The sequence below is a fragment of the Acinonyx jubatus genome, chromosome A1, assembly GCF_027475565.1.
Source record: "Acinonyx jubatus isolate Ajub_Pintada_27869175 chromosome A1, VMU_Ajub_asm_v1.0, whole genome shotgun sequence".
NCBI lineage: Eukaryota > Metazoa > Chordata > Mammalia > Carnivora > Felidae > Acinonyx > Acinonyx jubatus.
Window position 1 is genome coordinate 174,754,172 of NC_069380.1, and position 24,219 is coordinate 174,778,390.

Genomic DNA, 24,219 nt, shown 5'->3' on the forward strand with positions numbered 1-24,219 from the left:
TTCGATCTTCTAAATTTATTTTTAGGCATGTTAACAGCTGTAATTACTTATATTCTACTTTCAGATCTATTTGTAAAAGAAGACTGTTTGGAGCTCACGTTAACCTGATGCGTTTTCTTTTTGAGCAGAGCCTTTTTCTCTTTCTTTCTCTTTTTCTCGTTCTCTTTCTCTGCTTTCTGCCTCTCCTGGTATTTGTCCATGGTGAAGATAGTAAACAGCTTAAATTCCTTGTAATTAAGACGCTTTTGTTGGGGGAAAGAAAGAAAAATTATTTCAGGAAGGATTTGATACTTTGTTTCAGATGACTACAGGATTGTAATCATTTCTCATTTAAAAACTTGGAAACTTGAAGAGGCTCAATAATTAGGACATAATTATAGTCTGATTGTCGTCTAGGAGCCAGGAACAGAGAGTGTATTGTAGACTCCAAAGGAGCCATGGGTCACTTTCTTACTTCTGCGTCCAGTCCAGACACTTCGGGCTGGCATCCAAGGTTCTACATAGTATCATCCATCTTTTTCAACCTTAGCTCCCACTCTCTTCCCTGCCATAGACTCCCTCTTTAAATAGGCAGGATTCAGGGTCTTTACCATACTTGTGTCCTCTTAGGAGTTTGCTCCTGCGTTACCACTAGAGACTTTCTTCCTTTCTACTTAGTTAACTCTATACACTCTTTCCCCAGTGTCACCTCCTGCCATATTAATCTAGTCACTTCTCTGAACTTCTAAACAAAATTTTCATCTCTAACCTTCTGTAATTTTGCATCTATATGCTATAACACGTATTCGGTCCTCTCTCTTCACGGGCCTATAAATCTCTGGGTTTTTTTTCCTGCTCCCAGTGCCATGACACGCTCAAACAGGATTTCCCCATCTTCCTCCCCACTGTGTCTATCATAGGCAGTAGGACATTGTCTCTGCCTTTGGACAGAGAGGCTTCCAGGGAATCACACTTAGGGAATCTGCACTTACACGGTCACCTGTGACGTCAAAGTCGTGGTAGAGCTCTTTGAGTTCCTGTTTTTTAATATTGAAGAGAAAGTTGTACATGTGGAAGTTGTCTGCACCAATTCTCAGCTCCCCCTCCAGGTCAAGCAGCTCAAAAACAGGCCGGGAGTGGCGGAAGATAAACTGCTCTTCTAAGTGATTCTATTGAGAGAAGAAATACGTAATAAGATGAACAGTGTTGTTGGTGCTACTTTCAAAACTTGGGCTGCATCAAGAGTAGTATATTCACTTATCCATTTCCCAGAGAACTGAAAGCAAAAGGCAGAGGGGTGCCTGGGCGACTCCGTCAGTTAAGCGTCTGACTCTGAATCTCAGCTCAGGTCTTGATCTCAGGGTCATGAGTTCAAGCCCACATTGGGCTCAGTGCTGGGTGTGAACCTACTTAAAACCCAAAAAACCAAAAGGCAAAATCCTAGGAGCTCAGGGTTGAAAGCTTTCTATGGTCAATGTGGCAAGTCCTGCTTCAGCATCTGCAGTCAAGGGGAACTTAAGCCACCTGCTGTGATCAATTCTGCTAGACAGAACCCTTGTCACTAGAACGCATTTCGAGTGAAAATCTGCCCGTGAGACATCACAAGATGTTAAGATGATGAACACAAAAGTTTCCTTCCCAAGGGGGAAGTAGATAAATACACACCGAGAAAGTATATATAAGGTAAGGTGGGAACCCAAAGAAGAACGTGTCTCATTTCCATCTTTCATTCCCTTCAGAAAATTCTCTGAGAGAAGGGATCATTGAGTGAGGCACTTGGGATTACTGGTGACTCTCTATGAAGGGCAAGGATGGACATGCCAAGGAGGGAAGTGATAGAGTGAGATCTATCTTCCGGAAGAGGGTGCAGGAGGGCTAAAGATGGGCGGGGCAGCAGGCAAGGGAGGCTGGCTAACTTGGGAATTTCTAGGTTATAAATGGACAGTTTAGGAACCAAAGCTAGTTTTCCCCACATTTTGTTCTTCCTGTTTCGAGTGGAAGGAAGGCAAAGTCTGATGCAGTCTTAGTTCACTGCAAGTTCGCCTTCAGCAAGATGGCAGCAGCAGCCACGCTCTGCATCCTCTGCCCCACATCCTGACTTGTTACTCACCTGTTGTGCCAGCAGTATGCAGACCAACATGTAGAACTGGTCAAAACCAATCTCGCCCATAGCATTCCAGTCCAGCATGTTAAACACAATCATGATCTGCCTCCGTTTCCAGTTAGTCACATGATGAAGGAAGTGGTAAAACAGCACATCTGTTAAGGTGGGGAGATGCAGAGCTGGATTGTTCCGAAACTCTTCCAAATGCTAAACAAGCGGGAGCCACAGAAACGGTAGCAGCTGTTGGAAGCTTGCCCACCTGGGAATAGTCATGGTAACACTGTTTCTGGCTTTGTCACTGTTCCTTCCACAACGCCTCCAGTCGTAATTGCCCTTGAGCTGTGTGACAAAGCACTGTGCCCAGATTTGTGGGGAAGGAGATAGTAGATTGGGCTTGATTCTCCACCCCGGCTCCTGCGCTCGACTGAGCAGACAGATGTGTGTCCATAACCAGTAAAGGGCATGGAGTGCTCTTCCTACATGGAAGAGGTTAATTCTCACTGGGAGCCCAGGACACTTTCTTGGAGAAACTGACATTTTGCAAGGGTCTTTCACTTGAGGTCATCAAAATGAGAAATTTAAAAATCATGTTTAGAAAAGTACCAGGGAGCATGGATAGCCCAGTCAGTTAAGTGTCCGACTTTTGATTTCAGCTCAGGTCATGATCTCAGGGTTGTGGGATTGAGCCCTGCATGGGGCTCCGCACTGAGTGTGGAGCCTGCTTAAGATTCTCTCTCTCTCTCTCTCTCTCTCTCTCCCTCTGTCCCTCCCCCGCTCATGCATACACTCTCTCTCAAAAAAAAAAAAAGTATCAGTATTCCTCATGCTTCTATAAAGCAAATGGATTTGGCTATGGGGGAAAGAGCAATCACTGAACACGTTAGGTTCTAGGTGCTTTAAATGCCACATTTCACTGAAGCCTGACAACCCTACAGGGAAAGTGGTATGATACTCGTTTAAAATAAGCCTCAGATAGTAACTAGTCTATTTCAGTACTTGTGTAACTGTAATGAGCATACCGTTCACTTGAGAATCTTGTAAAAATACAGATTCTGATTCAAGAAATCTGGTGTTGGACTGAGTCTACATTTCTTTCTTTTTTTTTTAAGTTTATTTTGAGAGAGAGAGAGCGTGTACACACGAGTGGGGGAGGGGGAGAGGGAGAGAGAGAATCCAAGCAGGCTCCGAGCTGTCGGTGCAGAGCCTGATGTGAGGCTCGATCTCGTAACTGTGAGATCATGACCTGAGCCGAGATCAGGGGCAGACATTTAACCAACTGAACCACCCAGGCGCCCCCTGAGTCTACATTTCTGGCAAGCTCCCAGGTGATATGGCTGTTGCTGGTCCGTGGACCCTACTTGGAGTGACAGAGCTGGGATTCAGAGTCTGTCTGATTCTGCCTTGCTCTTTCCATAGTGATGCCATATCTGTTGCAGATTAATTAATACATATGTATTCAATCATATACAGAGAAAAAATACTGTAATTTAAAAAAAAAAACAAGGAAGGTTTTTGCCAGAAATTCTACTCACTAATCATCTGTCTCAGGGAGTACAAGATGGAAGAAACCAACATGGTGACACATTTATATAACAGCATGTGGCTTACAGATTGTGTATGCAAATCACCCATGGTAACCAGGGATTTTGAAGTGTAACTTTGTGATTATGTGATATCCCTTTACCCACTGATTCCAGAAACTATCTCTTGCATAAAATGTGGCTCTAATAAATACATAAAACATGTATGTCATTTGGAGTCCCAGCTGAAGAGCATAGTGAACCAGTCATCACAATGTCATGATTTTTTAAACAATTTTTTAATAGTTTATTTATTTTGAGAGAGTGCACAGGACAGGGAGAGAGAGAGAATTCCCGGCAGGCTCTGCACCATCAGCATGGAGCCCAATGTGAGGCTCAAACTCACAAATCGCAAGATCATGACCTGAACCAAAACCGAGAGTTGGACGCTTAACTGACTGAGCCACCCAGGTGTCCCCACAGTGTCATGATTTGAGAAGAATCTGATGGTCTCTTGATGTTCCTTCCCCACATCCCACCAGGTACGAACACGTGGGAATAGCACATTATGTATATACACAGTGTTTTTTGTGTAGTTGCTCCTGGAGAAATGTTTTAGTGTGGGATATAGTAGCTACTTAACAAATACTGTTTTTAAAGCAGTTGGCTCGGGGCACCTGGGTGGCTTGGTCAGTTAAGCGTCCAACTTCAGCTCAGGTCATGATCTCATAGTTCACGAGTTCAAGCCCCGCGTTGGGCTCTGTGCTGACAGCTGGGAGTCTGGAGTCTGCTTTGGATTCTGTGTCTCCTTTCTCTCTCTCTCTCTCTCTCTCTCTCTCTGACCCTCCCTCACGTGTGCTCTCTCAAAAATAAAAAACATTAAAAAAAAAAAAGCATCTGGCTCTGGCCCACTCAAGTGTCCAAAGCCTTATGTCACTGCCTCCCTGGAAGGCAAAACTTAAGGCTGTTGCCTTCACTCTGTCAGGTCACTATCCAATCCCTTGGTGACCAGAAGACAGGAGTGTGACTTTATCTCTCAGGCACTGCATCATCAGGGAGTGATTTAGTTACTAGGGAGATCAGACTTCTCAGCAAATATTCCAGTGAGATTATGAGCGTAGGCTTTGTGATCAGAAAGCCCTGGGTTTCAGTCCCAGCTTTTCTGTTTACAGCAAGGTGACCTACACTTGCTTTATCTAGGTTGGGGTTAGTGCAGAGATTTGGTGGCATACTATGTGTACATCTGTATATAAAGAGAAAAACTGAGACATGAAATTATGAGAAAATGAAGGTGTCCTTTAAGCATTTTCTAAAGATTGTGTAAACTCTTAACAAATCTTTACGGAAGAAACACCTTATTCACAAATGGCATTTATTTCCCTCAGGTCACGACAAATGGTTAGGATACTTTGCTTATACCTGGTCCTTAAGAACAAAACAAAACAAAATAAACTTAAAGTATTTTAACTGGTCTATTAGTTTATGCATTCAAAGGCAGGGTTGAGATTGTCAATACTTGGTCACAAGTACCAGGAATTAGAAGGGATCCTGCAGATTACTGACTCAAACCTTCCATTTGACAGATGAGAGATCTTGTTAGGGGGTCTTAAGGGTTAATGCCTGAATGGGACTCAGCCCCCAGGAATAATTATAATAATAACAAACACGAAGTTCTTACCATGTGCCAGGCACTGTGCTAAACGTTTTCCATACATTATCTCATTATCTTTTTTTTTTTTTTTTACTAGGAGCCTCATGTATGGATGAGGAAAATGATACTCAAAGAAGGTGATGATACCTTCTCCAAACCACCAAGGAGCGCCAGAATTTCACCCCAGAGCCCGCAAACTTCTCCCCCTCCCGCAACCGCCCCCAGTGTCAAGTCTCAGTTGGCCATTCTCCCTGCTTCACTGAGAGGATAAAATGCATCTCTGTTAATCAGGCCGTTCCCAGCTCCACAAGTGCCCCTGCACGTTAGTTAAAAACCAGGTGACATCTCAGAGCAGACGTGGCTGAAAGAACTGACCGTTCAAGGTGTTGTTGTGGTGCACGTCGAGAAGGTGAAAATACTCCACCAAGACCTTCACGTTCCTCACGGATAACAGGCAGTATAGCTTGTCCAGATAGAGGTACCACAGAAACGAGCCCTGCTTCAGTTTCATCGTGGTGCTCCGGAGGCCGAAGGCGCGGACGACCTGGAACAGAGGAGGGTTCTGGAACTAGAATGCTGGCTCGAGAGAGGCTCTGGGAGTAAGCAGAGACATCACAGGAAGCAGTCAGTAAAAAAATTAAAGTTGCTTCCTCCCAGTCCTCTGGCCTGGCTGGTAGTATATGTGGTCTTAAATCTCTCGCTACCTTGGTTTTCCTCTGCCACCACATCACCAGTTGTAACCGAAAATCACAGACTGTTTAGAAATGAATGCGAGAACACTCTCTGCTTACACTCTGTCTCTCTCTCAAAATAAAGACCCCCCCCCCACATTATTTATTTATTTATTTAAAACAATTTTTTTTGATGTTTTTATTTATTTTTGAGACAGAGAGAGACAGAATATGAGCAGGGGAGGGGCAGAGAGAGAGGGAAACACAGAATCCGAAGCAGGCTCCAGGCTCCGAGCTGTCAGCACAGAGCCCGACGCTGCGGGGCTCGAACTCACGAACTGCGAGATCATGACCTGAGCCGAAGTCAGACGCTCAACCGACTGAGCCACCCAGGCGCCTCCCCTCCCCTAATTTTTATTTTTATTTTTTAATGTTTTTATTTATTTTTGAGACAGAAAAAAAATTTTTAGAAGAGTCACGTGCTCCACTGACTGAGCCAGCCAGGTGCCCCAAGGCCTGTTTTTTTCTTTCACAAAATTTATAATGGAATTTGCAAATACTGTATATCACAAAGTAAAGAGATTGGTATAAAAACCTACATGCAATCAGCATCCAGCCTCAACAATTACCAACTCAGGGCCCATCTTGTTTCATCTCTATTCCCCCATCCACCACCACCACCACCAACTGGATTATTTTGAAGCAAACCCCAGACATAACTTCTCATCTGTGAAGATTTGAATATATATTTCAAGAAGAGAGCGACTCTTTTATTTTTAACATAACCACCTATCACTTCTATACCTAAAACCAAACAGCATTCCTTAGTGTCATCAAATATTCACTCGGCATTCAAGTTTTCCTAATTTTCTTTAATTTTTTAAATTTTTCTGTATTTAAAAAAATTTTTTAAACAAATCTCAATTCATTTGAGAGAGAGAGAGAGAAAGAGAAAGAGAGAAAGAGATAGAGAATCCCAAGCAGGCTCCATGCTGAGCAGGGAGCCCGACCCAGGGCTTGATCCCACAACCCTGGGTTCAGGACTTGAGCTGAAATCAAGAGTTAGACACTCAACCAACTGAATCACCCAGGCGCACCCTTTTAGATTTTTAATAGATGATTTATTTAAGTCAGGAAGCCAAACAGATCTAAGTATTACTTTAGTCTGTTTCTTAATATCTTTAGGCTCCTCTTTTCTTTTTCTTGAAATTTATTTGTTGAAGAATCCAGACTGTTGTGTAGAAGAAAACATTCTGGTTTTTGCAGATTTTCTCTCCAATGTGTTAACACATTCTTCTGTCTCCTGTATTTTCTATAAACTCATGGTTAGGTCTAGCATGAAAGCTGGTTTTAGGGAAAGACCAATAAACACAGATAAACTTTTGGCAAGTGTGATAAAAAGATTTCTAAAACTGAGAACGAGGAAGGGAACAATTATTGATGCGGAAGAGTTCAAAATACGTATAAGAATACTATACACAGCTCTAAAAAGCTAAATTAGGGGCACCTGGCTGGCTCAGTGGGTGGGGCTTGTGACTCTGGATCTTGGGGTTGTAGGTTTGAAGCCCTATGTTGGGTGTAGAGATTACTTAAAATCTTCAAAAGCTAAAATATCTATGTCCAATAAATATACACCGTGAACCACAAATATGAGTCACATACATAATTTGAAATTTTCTAGTAGCCACATTTTTTTAAAAAGTAAAAAGAAGTGAAATTAATTTTGATAACATTTAACCCAGTGTGTCTGAAATGTTATTTCAATTTGTAATCAATATACTTTTTAATTAGCTATTTTACAATTCTTTTTTTGAACTCTATTGAGATTCAATTGACATACGACACTGAGTGAAAAAAAAATTTTAATGTTTATTTATTTTTGAGACAGCACGAGTCGGGGAGGGGCAGGAGAGGGAGACAGAGGATCTGAAGCAGGCTTTGCACTGACAGCCGCAAGCCCTATGCAGGGCTCAAACTCACGACTGTGAGATCATGACCTGAGTGGAAGTGCGATGCTCAACCGACTGAGCCACCCAAGTGCCCCAACATTATGTGAGTTTAAACTGTACAACATGCGGGGCACCTGGCTGGCTCAGTAAAACATGACTTTTTTTTTTAATGTTTATTAATTTTTGAGAAAGAGACAGAGACAGAGCACAAGCAGGAGAAGGGCAGAGAAGGAGACATGGAATCCGAAGCAGGCTCCAGGCTCTGAGCTGTCAGCACAGAGCCCAATGCAGGGCTCAAACCCATGAGCCATGTGATCATGACCTGAGCTGAAGTTAGATGCTCAACCGACTGAGCCACCCAGGCACCCAGAGCGCATGACTCTTGATTTTGGGGTTGTGAGTTCCAGCCCCACCTTGGGCATACAGTTTACTTTAAAAAAAAAATGGGGGTACAACAGCTTTACTAGTCTTCTGAAGAATCATGAAGAGAGGAAACTCTCCAACTCATTTTATGTGTCTAATATTATCTGCATGCCAACACATGGCAAATCAGTATAAGAAAGGAAAGTTACAAATCTCACTCATGAACATAAATGCAATAATTCTAAAGAAAACATTAGCAAACTAAACCCATACACATAAACACTGAGAAAAATAACACCCACAAGTGAATTTTTCCGGCACAGAAAAATGATCCCACGTGGAAACACAGAAATTCAGGAAGGGAACAAGAGCACCAGAACTTGAAAATGAGTGAGTAAATCTAAATGAGTATTTACCGTATACGACACTAAAAATAATGTCATATGAGGACTCTAGCTGCAGGTGCTCTCAGAACTCACCAGGAGCTACCAAGGGAAAGATCTGCTGCCGCTGGGAGGAGGGAGAAGAAACCGTGTCATATTTAACCGCATTTTTCCAGTGTTGTAGTCAGAGTGAGTGCTGCTAGCTGCTGTAACGACTCTTGGAATATCAGAACTCTTTGCCAATGCCATGGTAATTGGCAGCATTCAAGACCTGGTGCTCCGTCAGGTCAGCCGAGTTCCTGAGTGACCGCACAAAAAGACAAAGGACCCTTCCCTTTGCCCAAGGTAAGAGCCAGAGGTCTTTACCTGGGCCCTGGGAGGGAGGGGTTTTGTTCTCCTCTCCCAATAGCATAAAGCTTTTGCTTTGAAGGCGGTTGCTTTTGCACTTCTGGGGAAGTAGTGGAGGCCTTATATTCCTCTCCTGGCAGCCACCATTAAATATTGCAACAACATGAGTGAAAAGAAGCCAGACTTAAAAGAGCACATACTGGGGGCGCCTGGGTGGCTCGGTAGGTTAAGCGTTCGACTCTTGGTTTCAGCCCAGGTCACGATCTCACGGTTGGTGATACGGAGCCCCGCACGGGGCTCCATGCTGACAGCACGGAGCCTGCTTGGGATTCTCTCTCTCCCTTTCTCTGCCTTATCTTGCTCATGCACCGTCTCTCTCTCTCTCTCTCTCTCAAAATAAACAAATTAATTTTAAAAAGAATATGATTCCACTTAGATGATAAATTAGGAAAGGCAATTCCAATATATGGTGGCAGAAAACATCAGCTGTTGCTGGGACCAGGAGTGTGAATGGGGATTGCCTGCTGAAGAAGCAGAAGGAATTTTCTCAGATGATGGACAAGTTCTGTACCTTGACTCTGGTGACAGTTACATGGTCATATACATAGAACTGTGTGCTCACAATGGGTGCATTTTTCTTGAATGTAAATTAAACCTCAATAAAGTTGATTTTTAAAAATTACAAAAATTAGACACAAATAATTCAATCACATCAGTATTAAGCATATTTGCTCAATAGAAGACACTGTTTACAAAGTTAATGGATGATAAATCAGAGAGATATTTGCAATGTCTAAAACGAATAATAAACTGCCATCAAAAAGTGAGACAAGAGGGGCACCTGGCTACTGGTAGAGCATGCAATTCTTGATCTTGGAGTTGTAAGTTCGAGCTCCATGGCAGGTGTAGAGATTACTTAAAAATAAAATCTTAAGGGCACCTGGGTGGCTCAGTTGGTTAAGCATCCGACTTCGGCTCAGGTCATGATCTCACAGTCGGTGAGTTCGAGCTGTCAGCACAGAGCCTGCTTCAGATCCTCTATTCCCCTCTCTCTCTTCCCCTCCCCTGCTCATGTTCACTCTGTCTCTCTCTCAAAGATAAATAAATATTAAAAAATTTAAAAAATAAAATCTTACAAAAAATTCAGGAATAATAGCAGTGAAACTGACAAATCACTTAAGTAGTAATTAGTAAAATATATTGTGCAAACACCAAAAATACAGTTCTCAGACCAGGAACACTCAAACCAAAACATGGAATGAGGCTCAGGAGTATATTGTTAAAAAGCAGTTTATATAGTGAGAAAGTAGTGACTATTTCTCACAGTGATTTGTTATTAGAATATTCTTAAATGATAAGGAAATGGTCAGTGGTTACCACCTATCAACCTTGGGAAACAGTTCAACTTTTGCTTGTGATTTCCAGAGGCATATGCAAGAAATGACCCAGGTCAAATTAGTCTTGCAAAATAAGCTAAATTAAGCTTTGTTTGTATGATTAAAATGGTTTTGTCTGCTGAAGAATTTTCAAGCAAGCCTGGTCTCCATTTGTTTTTCATTTTAACATTATCTTGATTTTAAAACCAGATAAAGGCAGCACAAGAAAAGTATAGACCCATTTGACTTGTGAGCATAGATACAAAAATCCTAAATATAAGATTTGCCAGGCAAAATACTTACTTTCCGGGAATGCAAGAATATTTTAATCAATGAAATTCACCATTTTTTTTAATTTTTTTTTTAACATTTATTTATTTTTGAGACAGAGAGAGACAGAGCATGAGCAGGGGAGGGGCAGGGAGAGAGGGAGACACAGAATCCGAAACAGGCTCCAGGCTCTGAGCTGTCAGCCCAGAGCCCGATTCGGGGCTCGAACTCACGGACCGCGAGATCATGACCTGAGCCAAAGTCGACGCCCAACCGACTGAGCCAACCAGGCGCCCCAGTGAAATTCACCATGTTTATAGGCTAGGGGACAAAAATCATATGATTAATTATATGATTGACATATAATAAATGCATAAAAATATTTGCTAACGTTCTACTTTATAGATGATATAAAAACGATATGCTATGATAAAAAAAAATTTTAGCAAATTAGGAATAGCAGGAAGCTTCTTTTTGTGTAAAAATCGTTTGCCACCATGCTTTCACAAATATCATACCTGGTGGAGACACTTTAAACCCTTTTCCATTAAATGTTGGACCAAGACAAAAATTCCCATCTTCACCGTTACTGTGTAACTAACATATGGCTAGAGCCCCTAGCAAATGCTATAGGAAAGGACAAGAAATAGGAAATGTAAAGACTTGTAGTAGAAGCTCTACAAAGCCCCGTGACATCTCTCAACTTAGGGGTGTTTTCTTGTCCCTCAAGCAGGGCATGCTGGAAGTGCTGCCCAAGGGAGCAGCTCTTGGCCAAGGACAGATGGGGCTTGGGGGAAAACTTCCCATTTCCTTGCCTCTGGGGTGAGTTGACTCTGAAGTGTGTTGTGTCTTGAGTTCCAGAATTCCCCAGTGGGATTTAGCCCCAGGTGGCTGCAGTAGTAATCAGCTCCAAAGTGCATCATTTTTCTTTCTTTCTTTTTTTTTTTTTATAAGTTCATTTTGAGAGAGAGTGGGGGAGGAGCAGAGAGGGGGAGGGGGAGAGAGAGAGAGAGAGAGAGAGAGAGAGAGAGAGAGAGAATCGCAAGCAGGCTCTGTGCTGTTAGCTTGAAGCTCTATGCAGGGCTTGAACTCATGAACTGTGAGACCATGGCCTGAGCTGAAGTCGAGTGCTTAACTGATAGAGCCACCCAGGCGCCCCAAAGTCCATCTTTTACTGGCTTCATGCCTCCCATTCCCTACTGGTGCCTCCTGGCATCACCTCCCAAATAAACTACTTGTACCCAAATCCTGATCCTTCCGTCTGGAGGAATCCGACCTAAGAATGGTGTCAAATGCTTTTTCTATGTTGTGACTGTGATTTTCTTTTTTCCTTTGTCAGTGCAATGTCTTACATTGATAACAGTCTGATGTAAGACCGTTCTTGTACTCCTGGATAAACCTTTCTTGGTCATGATGTTTTTATTCACCTCTGGTTTCATCTGGCTAGTAATTTATTTTTCTCTCATTTAATTCATAAGTGAAAATAGCCTATAATTTTCTTTTACTGTCCTTATCTAGTTGTGGTCAATCTTATTTCATAAAATGAGTAGAATTCCTTTTTTTCCTATCTTCTTAAAAAATGTATATGAAGAGACGCCTGGGTGGCTCAGTGGGTGAAGTGTTGGACTTTGGCTCTGGTCATGATCTCACGGTCTGTGAGTTCAAGCCCCGTGCTGGGCTCTGTGCTGACAGCTCAGAGCCTGGAGCCTGCTTTGTATTCTGTGTCTCCATCTCTCTCTGCTTGCACTCTTTCTCTCTCTTTCTCAAAAATAAATATTAAAAAAATGTATATAAAGAGAGAAAAACAACAAAACAAAAAGAATACGTATAGGGGGAAATTATTTGTAGTGTTACATAATCTGATGTCTTTTGGTAGGTATAGACTTTTGATTTTTTATTTTCTTTATTGGTTATTAGTTTATTTAGGCTTTTGTTTCTTATTCAAATGATGTATATTTATAGGGCCCCCCGGGTGGCTCAGTCAGTTAAGTGTCCGACTCTTGATTTCCACTCAGGTCCTGATCTCACAGTTTGTGAGACAGAGCCCTGGGTTGGGCCCTGCACGGACAGCTCAGAGTCTGCTTGGGATTCTCTCTCTCCCTCTCTCTCTGCCTCTCCCCTGCACTCTCTTTCTCAAAAATAAACATAGGGGCACCCAGGTGGCTCAGTCGGTTGGGCGGCTGACTTCGGCTCAGGTCATGATCTCGCGGTCCATGAGTTCGAGCCCCGTGTCGGGCTCTGTGCTGACAGCTCGGAGCCTGGAGCCTGTTTCAGATTCTGTGTCTCCCTCTCTCTGACCCTCCCCTGTTCATGCTCTGTCTCTCCCTGACTCAAAAATAAATAAAAGCGTTAAAAAAAAAATTAAATAAATAAATAAACATTAAAACAAGAAATTATGTATCTTTACACATCATTTATATATATTATTTATATCATTTCTATTTTCTTGCACATGATTACCAATTTCATGTAGATTACAATTTATTTATGTTGGAGCGCCTGGTTGGCTCAGTCAAGGAGCATGCGACTCCATCTCGAGGTCGTGAGTTTGAGCCCCATGTTGGGTGAGGAGACCACTTAATTTTTTTTTAATGTATTCACATAAATTTGTTTAAAATATCATTTTGTGATTTAAAAACCTTTACAGTACCCAATATTATATCTCTTTTTTCATTGTCTCTGGTGAATATTTTTCCTCTCTTTAAAATTTTTTTTTGACTAGTCTACTAGTTACTTCTGAAATGTTCCTCTAGTTTTGTTGAACCTGTTTGATTTCTTACAACCTTATTGAAGTACAGTTTACATGTAGTAATATTCACCCATTTCAAGTGTACAATTCAGTGATATTTATTTATTTATTTAATTTATTTTGAGAGAGAGAAAGAGAAAGAGAGAGGGGCAGAGGGAGAGGGAGAGGGAGCGAATCCTAGGCAGGCTCTGTGCTGTCAGTGCAGAGCCTGACATGGGGCTTGATCTCAGAAACTGTGAGATCATGACCTGAGCACAAACCAAGAGTCAGACGTTTAACCGACTGAGCCACCCAGGCACCCCTCAATTCAGTGATTTTTAGAAAATTTACTGAGTTGTGACATCATCACCATAATCTTATTTATTTATTCCTAGAGAGAGAGTGCATGAATGTGGGAGAGGGAGAGTGGGAGAGAGAGAGAGAGAGAGAGAGAGAGAGAATTTTGAGCAGGCTCCACACTCAGCCTGGAGCCTAACTCCGGGCTTGATCCCACGACCTTCGGATCACGACCTGAGCTGAAGTCGAGTCCGACTCTCAACTGACCCACCCACATGCCCATATACTCCAACTTTAGAATATTTTCATCACCCTAGTAAGGTTCTTCATGTCTATTTACAGTTAATCCCCATTTCATAGCAACATTAATCTATTTTCTGTCTCTGTGAGTTTGCCTTTTCTAGATGTTTCATGAAAATAGAACCTTAAAATATGTGGTCTTTTGCCTCTTCCAGACATTTCGTATCAGCGAAATCATATGTGTTCTTTTGGGTTGGGCTTCTTTCACTTAGTGCATTTGGATGAACCTCTCCATTTTTGTTTCTCATTTCATTTCTTTCTGGAGTGATCACAGAGCCAGTCACAGAGCCCTGGGTTGGTGCGCCTGGGTTGGGTGCAGGCCTGGGGATGAGCTAAGGCTTGGACCTCTCATCCCCTCAGACCTACAGCTTCTGCAAAGTCACAATCTCCACTTCCCAGTGGGAAAGACTTCCCCTTTGTCCCCTCACCCTCTTCGTGGAGTTGGTCAAATGGACAGAAACTAATGAAAGACCCGCCTTTCAGCTTGTTTGGGGAGGTTGAAACATTGGCTTTCTCAGTGAGAATTTTCCTTCTTTTAGTGGCAAAGACCCTCTACAGTTCTGACTGCTCGGAAGGTGTCGGAACCTTTCAAACCTCTTGGCAACCTTTACTCGGGGAACGTGTTGTGCAGACCACCACCAGCATCCCAGGCTTCTTTAGTTAGTTTTCCAAACTAAGAACTACACTTCATATTTGCACCCTGCTCAAGAAGGGGTGAAAACATCTCAATATTGGCATTCTCTGTAGGGGTGGGGATTCCAGGAGAGTGACATTCCCTGAAATGCTATTTGATTATGAGGTAGATTTATAATCCAGTCTTCCTACCCCTCAGCATGCTTTATTTGGAAATATAATATAAAAAGTGGCCAGGTTTTTTGTTTTTGTTTTTGTTTTTACCAGCAAAATGGGTTTATACAAGAATACAAGAAAATCACAATTCAGGACATGCACGCTAAGGCAAAACCATAGGCAAATACAACAGACGAAGGAAAATAACTTTATTTTATGGAGAAGGAGAAAGTTGGAGAGAATTGTTTGGAAGGAAATCCTATCAGAGAAAAGCAAGAGTTTGGGGTGATAATGGTTTTCCATTGACTGAGTTACCAGGGTAGTCAATTTCTTCCCCAAGATGCAATATGCATCTTTCCCTGTTGGGCCCTGTAATTGATGGTTTTCCTGTTGAATATTCTTACGTTGGGGTTTGCAATTGACAATTTTTCTGTAATTGACATCAAGTGCTGCCAGATCCCCCTTCTAGCCTCAGGACTCCGCTCTAGTGAGGTTTCTTTTTATCAATTTTCACAGAACTACCTTGTAGATTAGATAAAAGTATCATTGTCCCAGTGACAGCGAACAGTAGCTGGTACAGTGGCAGTGGAGCGTGTCAAACAGGCAGGATCAAAGATGATGGTGGGCAAAGCAAACTTCAGTTCTATCTGTAATGAGCTCATTTTTTAAAATTGGGAAATTAAGACTAAGAAAGTTTTTACTTAATATGCATATATACCTTAAGATCCATCATAAAGCAGGTGATAACTAAGTTCTTTCCCCCAGCCCTCTAATGCTGACCGGTTTGTGGATCCTGGTCGGGAAGAGCCCCTGGGAAGCAGGAAACGAGCGAGGAAGTCCAGGCCTCCAGTGACTGACGGCGGCCGCAAGGGGCGCAGCATTTCGTGCACTAGGAGGCAGCACCACGCCAAGGAAACCGCACTGGATCCGCCAACGGGATGTGCAGCCTGGGGCTGGTGCCTTTGCCCGCCGGGAGTCCTCACTTGAAAAGTGGGCGCGAGCAGAGCAGGCTTGCGGAGTAGTTGCGGGGCAGATTAAGTGATTAATGATGCCTTTCACCTTCTTGGCCTTTGGACAACAAATCAGTGGGCGTTCGCGAAAGCCAATTTGCTTCCCCTCTCGCCCCCACAGACATTTTGAGAGCCACGCGGCGTGGCTGGCCTCGCAGACCCGGGCCGGTCCCGCGGAAGGATGCCCTAAGCTCTGTTAAAGCCCAGCCCGTAGCTCGCGGGCGGGCGGGCGGCGCGCAGGGGACTACAGTTTCCAGAGTGCCCTGCGGCGACGGGCGGAGCCGGGGAGCGCCCGCAGCCAATTAAGGGGTCTTCGGGCGTTGCCGGGGAGCGGCAGGTGGAGCCGGGCCGTGGGTGGGCGCGGGGCCAGGTCCCCAGAACGCGTCCCGAGCCCCGGTGGGGGCGCGGCGCGAACTGGGCGGGCAGTCGGGAGGCGGCCCCGGGGACGGGACCGAGCGGGGGCGGGGACCGCGGCCGCCTGCGCGGTTCCGGGTGCTCCAGCCGCGCGCAGCCCGGGGCGCACTTGACCGGGGACGGGCTGCGGGGAAGGGCGGGTCTGGGGAGAACCCCCGAGCGCCGCGGCGTCCTCCAGCCCCTCCTCCTCGCGGCCGCCGGAGCCACAGCCTGAGCCCGAGCCGGAGCCGGCGCCACCTCGCCCCCCGGCTCGCGCGCCCCCAGCCATGGCTTTCGCCAATTTTCGTCGCATCCTGCGCCTGTCTACCTTCGAGAAGAGAAAGTCCCGCGAATATGAGCACGTCCGCCGGGACGTGGACCCCAACGAAGTGTGGGAGATCGTGGGCGAGCTGGGCGACGGCGCCTTCGGAAAGGTTTACAAGGTGAGGGCGCTGGAGATGGGTGGCCCCGGGCGCGTGGACCGGGTCCGGAAGGAAGGGGCGCGGGCCCGGATCAGCCCTGGCCCCGGCTCAGAAGGGCGCAGAGGGGCTGCCGGCCCTGAACTCGGGGTTCCGCGCTTCGGTCCTGGTGACCCTTGTTCTTTGGGGAGACCTTCCCTCAGCCCGGCTGGTCCCTCCGTGCTGGGCGCCCCCTCTGGTCACGGCCGCTGCCCCCAGCTCGTTTCTGAGTACTTCCTGTGCGTCCGGCACCGCGCTCGGCGCCTCAGGGGGAGACAAAGGGGCGCTTATAGGACCTTGGCATTCGAGACGAGGCATCCGCCGTAAAACGGATTCTAGGCACACTTTGTAAGGCCACGCAGATTCTGTGAGAATGCCGAGGCGTGGAGACCGAGAAACTTCTGCCGTGTCTGGAAGAGTTGGGATCGGTGGAGCTGGGGACACACCTGAACTTGAGCCAGAGCCAGGAAAGGAGGTGACCCTAGAGTGAGGTGTTAGGCTTGGAAAGAAGGGGAGGTCAGGGCTCTGTGAATATTAGGCTGCAGGGATTGGATTTGACTGTGTGAGTCACAGCCGGGGAGCCTTCCAGTTTGCAGTCAGTCAGTCACCTCTCCCCTAGAGGAATAAGGGGGCAGAGAGCTTTTGTGGAGGGATGGGTGGGGCAGAGCTGATTAATTCTAGACACGTTTGCAGCAGGTCATTGTCTGGTTCCTGCTCCTGTGAACCAAGTCTGAGTTGCTGAGTTGTATTGGAGACCCAAACACATAGGGCTTGACTCCACCCTGCCCCCCCCCCCCCCATCTCCTTTCCCTGAAGCTTTACTGAGAGAATCCCCCAGTTGCTATGTAACTCCAGGAGGGGTCTTCCTTCCTAAGGCACCATCACCGTTCTTGGGGCTCCAGTTAGCTTGTACCCCACTCTGACCCCAGGATTGCCCTTTCAGGAGGCTGGCCCACAGAGGGGGCTTCTCCAGACCCACCTGCTCAGGACTTGCTCTCTGCCCTGCAAGTGGTCTAGAGCCTAGTTACCAAAGTGTAGTCCCTGGCATTAGCATCACCTGGGACCTTGTTAGAAATGCAGACTTGCAGGTCCCGCCCCAGCCCTGCTCAATTAGAGCCTGCATTTTAACAAGATGCTCAGGTGATTGCTAAGCGCACTGAGTTTGAGAAGCACTGCGCCTAGGGGCAGTTTTGAGGCCATCCAGGCCCGCTGGGTGCCTGTGTTGTTACCTCACCACCTCTCCTCAGAGCCCGCACTTCCTGTTACAGGGTGGAACCCCCACTAGAGCAGAGGTCCTGTGGTTGGAGAAGCAGGCCTCTGTGTCACTCACACCCATGGCTTTCTGGCTGCCTTGATTTGCTGCCCTTCTCTGCTTGAGGGCTCTGCTGTCTTTGAGGACAGCCAGCACATTCTTAACTTGGCACATCTCTTCTTTACCCTTCTCACAGCTGCGTCTTCCTCCTGGTGGCCCCAGGAAACTGCCCTCAGCCTTGCAGCTCTCTTCCTGGACATGCTGCCTTCTCCAGTGGGAGCCTGCTCTTCCAGATGTGCCCTGACCACCACGAGGGCAGCTGGACCCTTGGTCAGCTTACCACATCCTTTTTGTCCAGAAGATGCAGTTGGTGTTTTTAGCTCACACTGTTGGGTCTCACTGATGTTTCTTGTCTGTTAAGGGCTGGCTTTCAATCGCAGTCTTGTCCCCCTCTCCCAGTGTATCCTGGCTCCATATGGATCATTTTCTTTCAAACCTAAATGCAGAACTTTGCTTTTATACTGGTTAAGATTTCCCCCTTGTCAGTTTCACTTGTCATTTCCGCCTGCTTTAGCCCTGTAAAACTCCCTTGCTACTCTGGAAGTTTCATGCAGAGGAGTGCATCTGATTCACAAGTTGCTTTGTCTCCTGGTATCTCCAGAGTAAGGGGACCCTTTTTAAGTGAATCTAGTTCCCCAAGCTGTGAGCTGCCTCACACCATCTCAGAACCCCTGATTTTCTCATAATTAAGACAAGGGAGAGCTAGGCCAAGAGAGCTGTGTGATGGCTGATACTCGTGGACAATTTATTAGGTCACCTGCTTGGGCTTAGGGTGTGACCCACTGATCTAACCCGACCTCATGTTGTGTGTGGGGATACTGATACTGGGGCCCTGGGAGAAGAAGGGACTAGAACCCAGGGCTCTGAGCTTCAGTTTAACACTTGCCTTAGTTACCAGCTAAGGAAGACCCATCCTGGATGGGAGATCCCTGTCACCCAGGCTTCCTATTCTGAAGTACTGCTTGCTCGGTCCCTTGACGTTGACGTTGAAGCAGGTATTGCTTTACTAAAGACTCTAATCAGGGACCATAACTCTTTCCCACTTCATTGTTCCCTGGCGTGGCCACCATGGCAGCAAAGGCCGGAAGGTCCATCTAGGTTTTATGGCTGGGCCCAGGACTTAACGTTTTGACACAGTGCCTGGGGAACTAGCTGGCTGTGAACTGGGGAAGTAATGGCACCGTCTCATCTTTCTGTCTTAGAAGGAACAGGTTCTCCTGGCTCCCCACGTGGTGAAGACCTTCCCGAGGACTTCCCTGGCCTATGATGCCTTAGGGATCCCAATTTGTCAGATGCGTGTCAGGACAAGACTGATTACAGGTTTCCTGATGAGTCTTGCAGAAGCTCAAAGCCTAAACATTAGCAGTCTCAAGATAGGGAGCCCCTTTGCTCCCCTTCTCCCTGATAAACCGACATTTGGCCTCAGGAGAGAGAGGAGGGTTGGATTAATTTTGGGCGGAGTCAGGGTCCTTCTCACCTAATCCTTGTGGGATGCAAATGGATTTCAAAAGAAAATCATTTCTAGCTTATTACTAGGTACAAAGCAAATGTTACCATATATATGGTTTCAAATTTCTTATATCATTTCAAAATTCTTTTTTTTTTCTTAGTTTATTTTTTAAACGTTTATTCAGTTTTGAGAGACAGAGAGATACCATGAGCCGGGGAGGGGCAGACAGAGAGAGGGAGACACAGAATCCGAAGCAGGCTCCAGGCTCTGAGCTGTCAGCACAGAGCCTGATGTGGGGCTTGAACCCATGAACCATGAGATCATGACCTGAGCCAAAATCGGCTGCCCAGCCAACTGAGCCACCCAGGCGTCCCCATTTCAAAATTCTTCTTAAAAAAAATCATCTTTATTCTGAAGACAAGGTAGAAAGGGGAGGGAGTGTTTGATATCCTATTGAGTAGAACGAAGCTGCCTTTAAGCAGGTTGTGGTTGCTGTTATAGCGGCAGGATGGTACTCGTGTGCTGAGCACAGAGTGAGCAAACATCAAGAGTTGGGTTGGGGGTGCCTGGGTGGCTCAGTTGGTTGAGCGGCAGACTCTTGGTTTTGGCTCAGATCATGATCTCACAGTTTATGGGTTTGTGAGTTCAAGCCTCATGTTGGACTCCCCACTGACAACACCAGAGCCTGCTTGAGATTCTCTCTCCTTTTCTCTCTGCCCCTCTCCTGTGCATGCTCTCTCTTAAAATAAAAATAAACTTTTCTTTTTTTTAATTGTTTATTTTTGAGAGAGAGAGAGAGTGAGAGAGAGAGTGAGAGTGTGTGTGTGAGCGGGGGAGGTCCAGAGAGAGGGGGAGACACAGAATCTGAAGCAGGTTCCAGGCTCTGAGCTGTCAGCATAGAGCCTGACACGGGGCTCAAACTCATGAACCTCGAGATTATGACCTGAGCCGAAGTCAGAGGCTCAACTGACCCAGCCACCCAGGCGCCCCTCAAAATAAAAATAAACTTTAAGAGTTGACTTAGCAGTCTGAGATTATTTTTCTGCCTTTTTTTTTTTCTTTTTAAAGATTTTATTTTTAAGTAACCTCTACCCCCAATGTGGGACTCAAACTCACAGCCCTGACACCAGGAGTCACATGCTCCACTGACTGAACCAGCCAGGCGCCCCATTTTTCTGCTTCTTAAAAAAAAACTATTTTGGTTCTGGTCTTATGCTGCTTGTGAGCTGTTAAAAGCCTTATGATTTTGCAAAGAACGTTTTTTTTTTTCTTTAGGTAAAAAGAAAAACCCCATCCTAATAAGTCCCATCCATTGCTTTTGACATTTTGATATATTTCCTTACAGACTTTATCAGCTTTTATGGTGAGAAAAATGTTTTAATGCAGGGTTGGAATCATACAATCATACATACCTACAGTGTTGTATACTGTCTTTCGTTCCTAAAACATCTTTCTGTATTATTCTGAATGCTTCCTACATACTTTCTGTGATGGCTCAGTACCGCCTTGCTCTTAATCTTACTGGATATTTAATTTTTTTTTTAAATTAAATGATTTTTAAAAAAACGATTAAATGCTTATTAAGTGCTGTGTGCTGTGTTAAGCACTGTACATAATATAGTCAGTTCTGCTGTAATGTAAATAAGCGTTCCTAAAAATTTTGGAGCTGTTCAAAATCAGTAAAGAATGGACGCCTTATAAGACATGCTGCTAAGGGCAGTGGTTAAAAAATGGCAGCAGGAGCCCATTAAAAAAAAAAAAAAAAAGGAAGCTAAGAACCCCGTGGTACAGTTGTACACAAGTTTTGCAGATAAGAAATACAAACATACTACAATAAATATAGCACTGTATGGTGAAAAAGAGCTGCCGGGTGCTGTGGCCGTGGGTGCGTTAGGGCAGGTGAAGCCGTGGGAGGAGAGTTATCTGAAATCCGGCACTAGGTGGGACCCCAGATGTGGAGGGCTGTGGCCCAGAGGCCGCTGACAGATGTTTGAGGTGCATGCCTGTGTGTTGTGGGCATTTCTTTGCAGCTTGGTTTGGGTGGATGCAGTTTTCCGTGTTCACCTAGTGTTTCTGGCAGACAAAACTGCCCGTGAGCAAATTCACATTTAAGCGTCTTGATGAAATTGTTCCGTAATATATCAGTAGTCTTGGGACCGAGTTGGCGTGTCCAAAGTGAGCATTATGGCTGAGCTGTACGTTGATGATGAGTTTTGCTGGTAAAGTTCTTTTTGTGTTTTAAATCCTTTTTCAGGCTAGACTCCCAGAAGGGCTTTACTGGGTTGAAGGGTATGCCTATTTGAGGATGATTTTTAAAAGAAAATGAGAGAAGTCAGTAGAGGCTTCCTTTTGCCCCTTGCTCTCGCCAAGGGCCAATCCTCGAGTTCTCTGGGGCCTTGGAAAGGCCTGCCCTCCTTGGGGACCTCAGGTGCCCTTGGACCCAGAGAGCCATTGTTAACCCTCACCCTTCAAGTGCCATATCCTGCCCTGCGATTTCAGATGACAAAGCCGACAAAGGGGACGTTTGGTGAGGTGGGAGCCAGCTGTCAGGCCTTCCGCCCCTCTCGGCCAGAGTCATGCTTTCACCTCCTCTCCTGCCCTTGGTTTTAAGGCCCGGTTTCCGCTTCCTCTGGGGCTGCCGAGGGCTTGGCCTGTGCGCCTCCCCTCCTCCTCCTCCTCCTCCGGAAAGAGATCTGCCCCCAGGCAGTAACCTTATTTCCGCTCAGCCTAGTGTTTCTAAATAGAAGTCCATGCTATTGTGAGTGTGTTCCTGGCTCGATCCTAAACTCAAGTGGCCCTAGCTTCCTGGGGTGTTGCCCACCTTGCGGGGTGGGGTGGGGGTGTCTCTTGAGCAGCTGATTTAGCCCTGAGACCTTTTCTGGCTGGCTCCAGAGCAGGCCCTGGCGATGTGAGCTAAACAGCTAACCAGATCCCCACCCCCACTTCCATCTGGGTCCCCTGACCTCTGGAGGTTACCCAGACCAGGGGACAACCGCAGGGACTGCCACCCCAAAGCCCCCAGAAAATAGCCCTGTGCCAGCTGCCGCTTAGGGCAGTATACAGCAGGGTGATTAAGGGAAGAAGTTTGAGGGTGAGCAAGATCTGGGTTTCCACCTGAGCCAGTGACCTCCCACTCTGAGCCTCAGGCTCTTGTCTGTAAATGAAGGTGATAAGTCAGAGGATAGGAGGGCCAAGGTGCTTGTAGCTCCTGATCCCCACCCAGGAAGTGGGCAGGAAAGGAAGATACTTTGTTATTGTTGATGCTTTTGGTATCACAAAGAGAAGGTCCTGGCCAGTTACTGCTGTTTAACTGGGGACCAGGAAGAAATACGTTCGTGTTTGTAGTGACACAGAACCAGCGTGAGTTCGCTCCTTGGTGAGTCACAGGTACAGGTGGAATTGTCCCGCAAAAACTTGTGGCAAATAAGCACATCACGGGGAATAACTTCCAAAGCCGTGACTCCCGGAGCAAGGGTGAATGGGCTCCTTTTATTTAGGGTTGGGATGAATAATTAGAAAGGGGAGCCTCGGCCCCAGGTAGAAGCCGGCATAAAGTCGGGCATGTACCTGGAGGAAACATACCGATAAGTATATTCTGAGTCACGTAAATGAGGCTTGTGCTCCTTGGGCGGAGATTTTAGTATTGTAATGAGGGAACGGTAACTGTCAGTCATTCCACAGGTTCCTCCGTGGTCCATCTGTGCAGGTGTGGGTTGGGGGTTGAGCTCAAAATGGTCTGGGGGGTCTGGGCCGGCGGAGTTTGTCCTGGCCGTCCTTCTTGCTTGAGGGGTAGTTTCGATTTCCTTCGAGGATGCTGTGTGCATCGCGCCTTTTGCCCGAGTTAAGAGATAGTTGGAAAGAAGAGCCTGAGGAAAAAGGTGGGACAAAGGTCTGTGGGAACAAGCGGGTGAGCAGTACAGGACAGGTCTTGGGGGTCTAGCTGGTGACAGTAGCTTGGCTCTTATGCCAGGGCTCGCCACCTCGGCACTGTTGACATTTTGGGCAGGAATCCTTTGTTGTAGGGGCTGTCCGTGCATTATTGGGTGTTAGCAGCATCCTTCGCTTCCACTCGTTAGAAGTGCCACCAGGGCCAGCACCACCCTCCCCTCGGCCCCCCTAGTTGTGACGGCCTGAAATGTCTCCAGACGTTGCCGCCTGCTCTCTGGGGAGCAGAATTGCTCTAGTTGGGCACCACTGCCTCATTGGAGTGAGCTGGCTCGATTCAGTATGGCAAACAGTATTTATTCGTGTCTGCGGGTCAGGTCCCTGAGTGTAGGATGGGAGACTCGGGCCTTGCAGCTAGGTGGACCAGCATTCGAATCCTGGCTGTCCCACTTAGCAGCTGTGCGATCTGAGCCTCTGTTTTCTCATGTGTACAGTGGGGCTGAGACTAGGACTCACCCCCCACGAAGGGCACAGCAGTTGGCTCAGAGGAGGTGCTCCGTGGTGCCAGCAGCCTCCTCTGCTGCTTGGTGGGGGGAGGACACAGGCGGTTCTGCTGGGGAAAGTGGAGAAAGGGGAAGGCTTCCACCAGGCAGGGCAGGTGGGGTGGTGATAGCAAGCTGGAGAGAAGGAAGCCTGGGCCAGGAGAGAGGTCAGATAGTGAGGCCTGAGGTTGCCAGCCTGCACACTGATTTGTGTGGCTCCCACGGTGGCTGAACCAAATTTGAAGCGATTGCCAGCATTTTGAAATCATGTGTCACATAAAAGCCCCCCCTTCCCTCTGGCTACCACCAATCTGTTCTCTGTATTTATGAGTCTGTTTTTGGTTGCTTTGTTTGCTTTTTTTCCCCTAGATTCCACATATAAGTGAAATCATATGGCACTGGTCTTTCTCTGACTTACTTCGCTTAGCATTATACCCTCTG

At 46.1% G+C, this 24,219-nt stretch overlaps 2 protein-coding genes across 3 annotated transcripts in view; one reads left to right on the top strand and one right to left on the bottom strand.

The window, feature by feature from the left end:
• EFCAB9 (EF-hand calcium binding domain 9) lies at positions 1-5,953 on the bottom strand. 2 transcript variants are annotated; one of them, XM_015087729.3, is made up of 4 exons: positions 5,630-5,936; positions 2,090-2,238; positions 972-1,148; positions 1-242 (listed from the first exon to the last, which is right to left on the bottom strand). In XM_015087729.3, exons 1-4 carry the CDS (start codon positions 5,763-5,765, stop codon positions 48-50), a joined length of 657 nt encoding a protein of 218 aa, XP_014943215.1. In that variant the 5' UTR covers positions 5,766-5,936; the 3' UTR covers positions 1-47. The 2 variants fall into 2 exon arrangements, with proteins under 2 accessions (XP_014943215.1, XP_053082472.1); XM_053226497.1 differs by having other exon boundaries at positions 109-242; positions 980-1,148; positions 5,630-5,953.
• Positions 5,954-16,058: 10,105 nt separating this feature from the next.
• The window catches only part of STK10 (serine/threonine kinase 10), a 114,983-nt gene continuing 106,822 nt past the window's right edge, over positions 16,059-24,219 (top strand). Inside the window, exon 1 of the mRNA XM_027034391.2 lies at positions 16,059-16,574. Coding sequence (XP_026890192.2) covers positions 16,419-16,574 — 156 coding nt within the window. The 5' untranslated portion in view covers positions 16,059-16,418. The remainder of the gene's footprint in view (positions 16,575-24,219) is intronic.

What these genes read in the sequence shown, in the direction of transcription:
- EFCAB9 (XM_015087729.3), bottom strand. Translation starts at nt 5,765, where the DNA reads ATGAAACTGAAGCAGGGCTCGTTTCTGTGGTACCTCTATCTGGACAAG. An exon ending in CCACAACAACACCTTGAACG is followed by an intron (nt 2,239 to 5,629) that starts GTCAGTTCTTTC and finishes CCACCTTAACAG; the next exon opens with ATGTGCTGTTTTACCACTTC. An exon ending in TTGACGTCACAGGTGACCGT is followed by an intron (nt 243 to 971) that starts GTAAGTGCAGAT and finishes CCCCAACAAAAG; the next exon opens with CGTCTTAATTACAAGGAATT.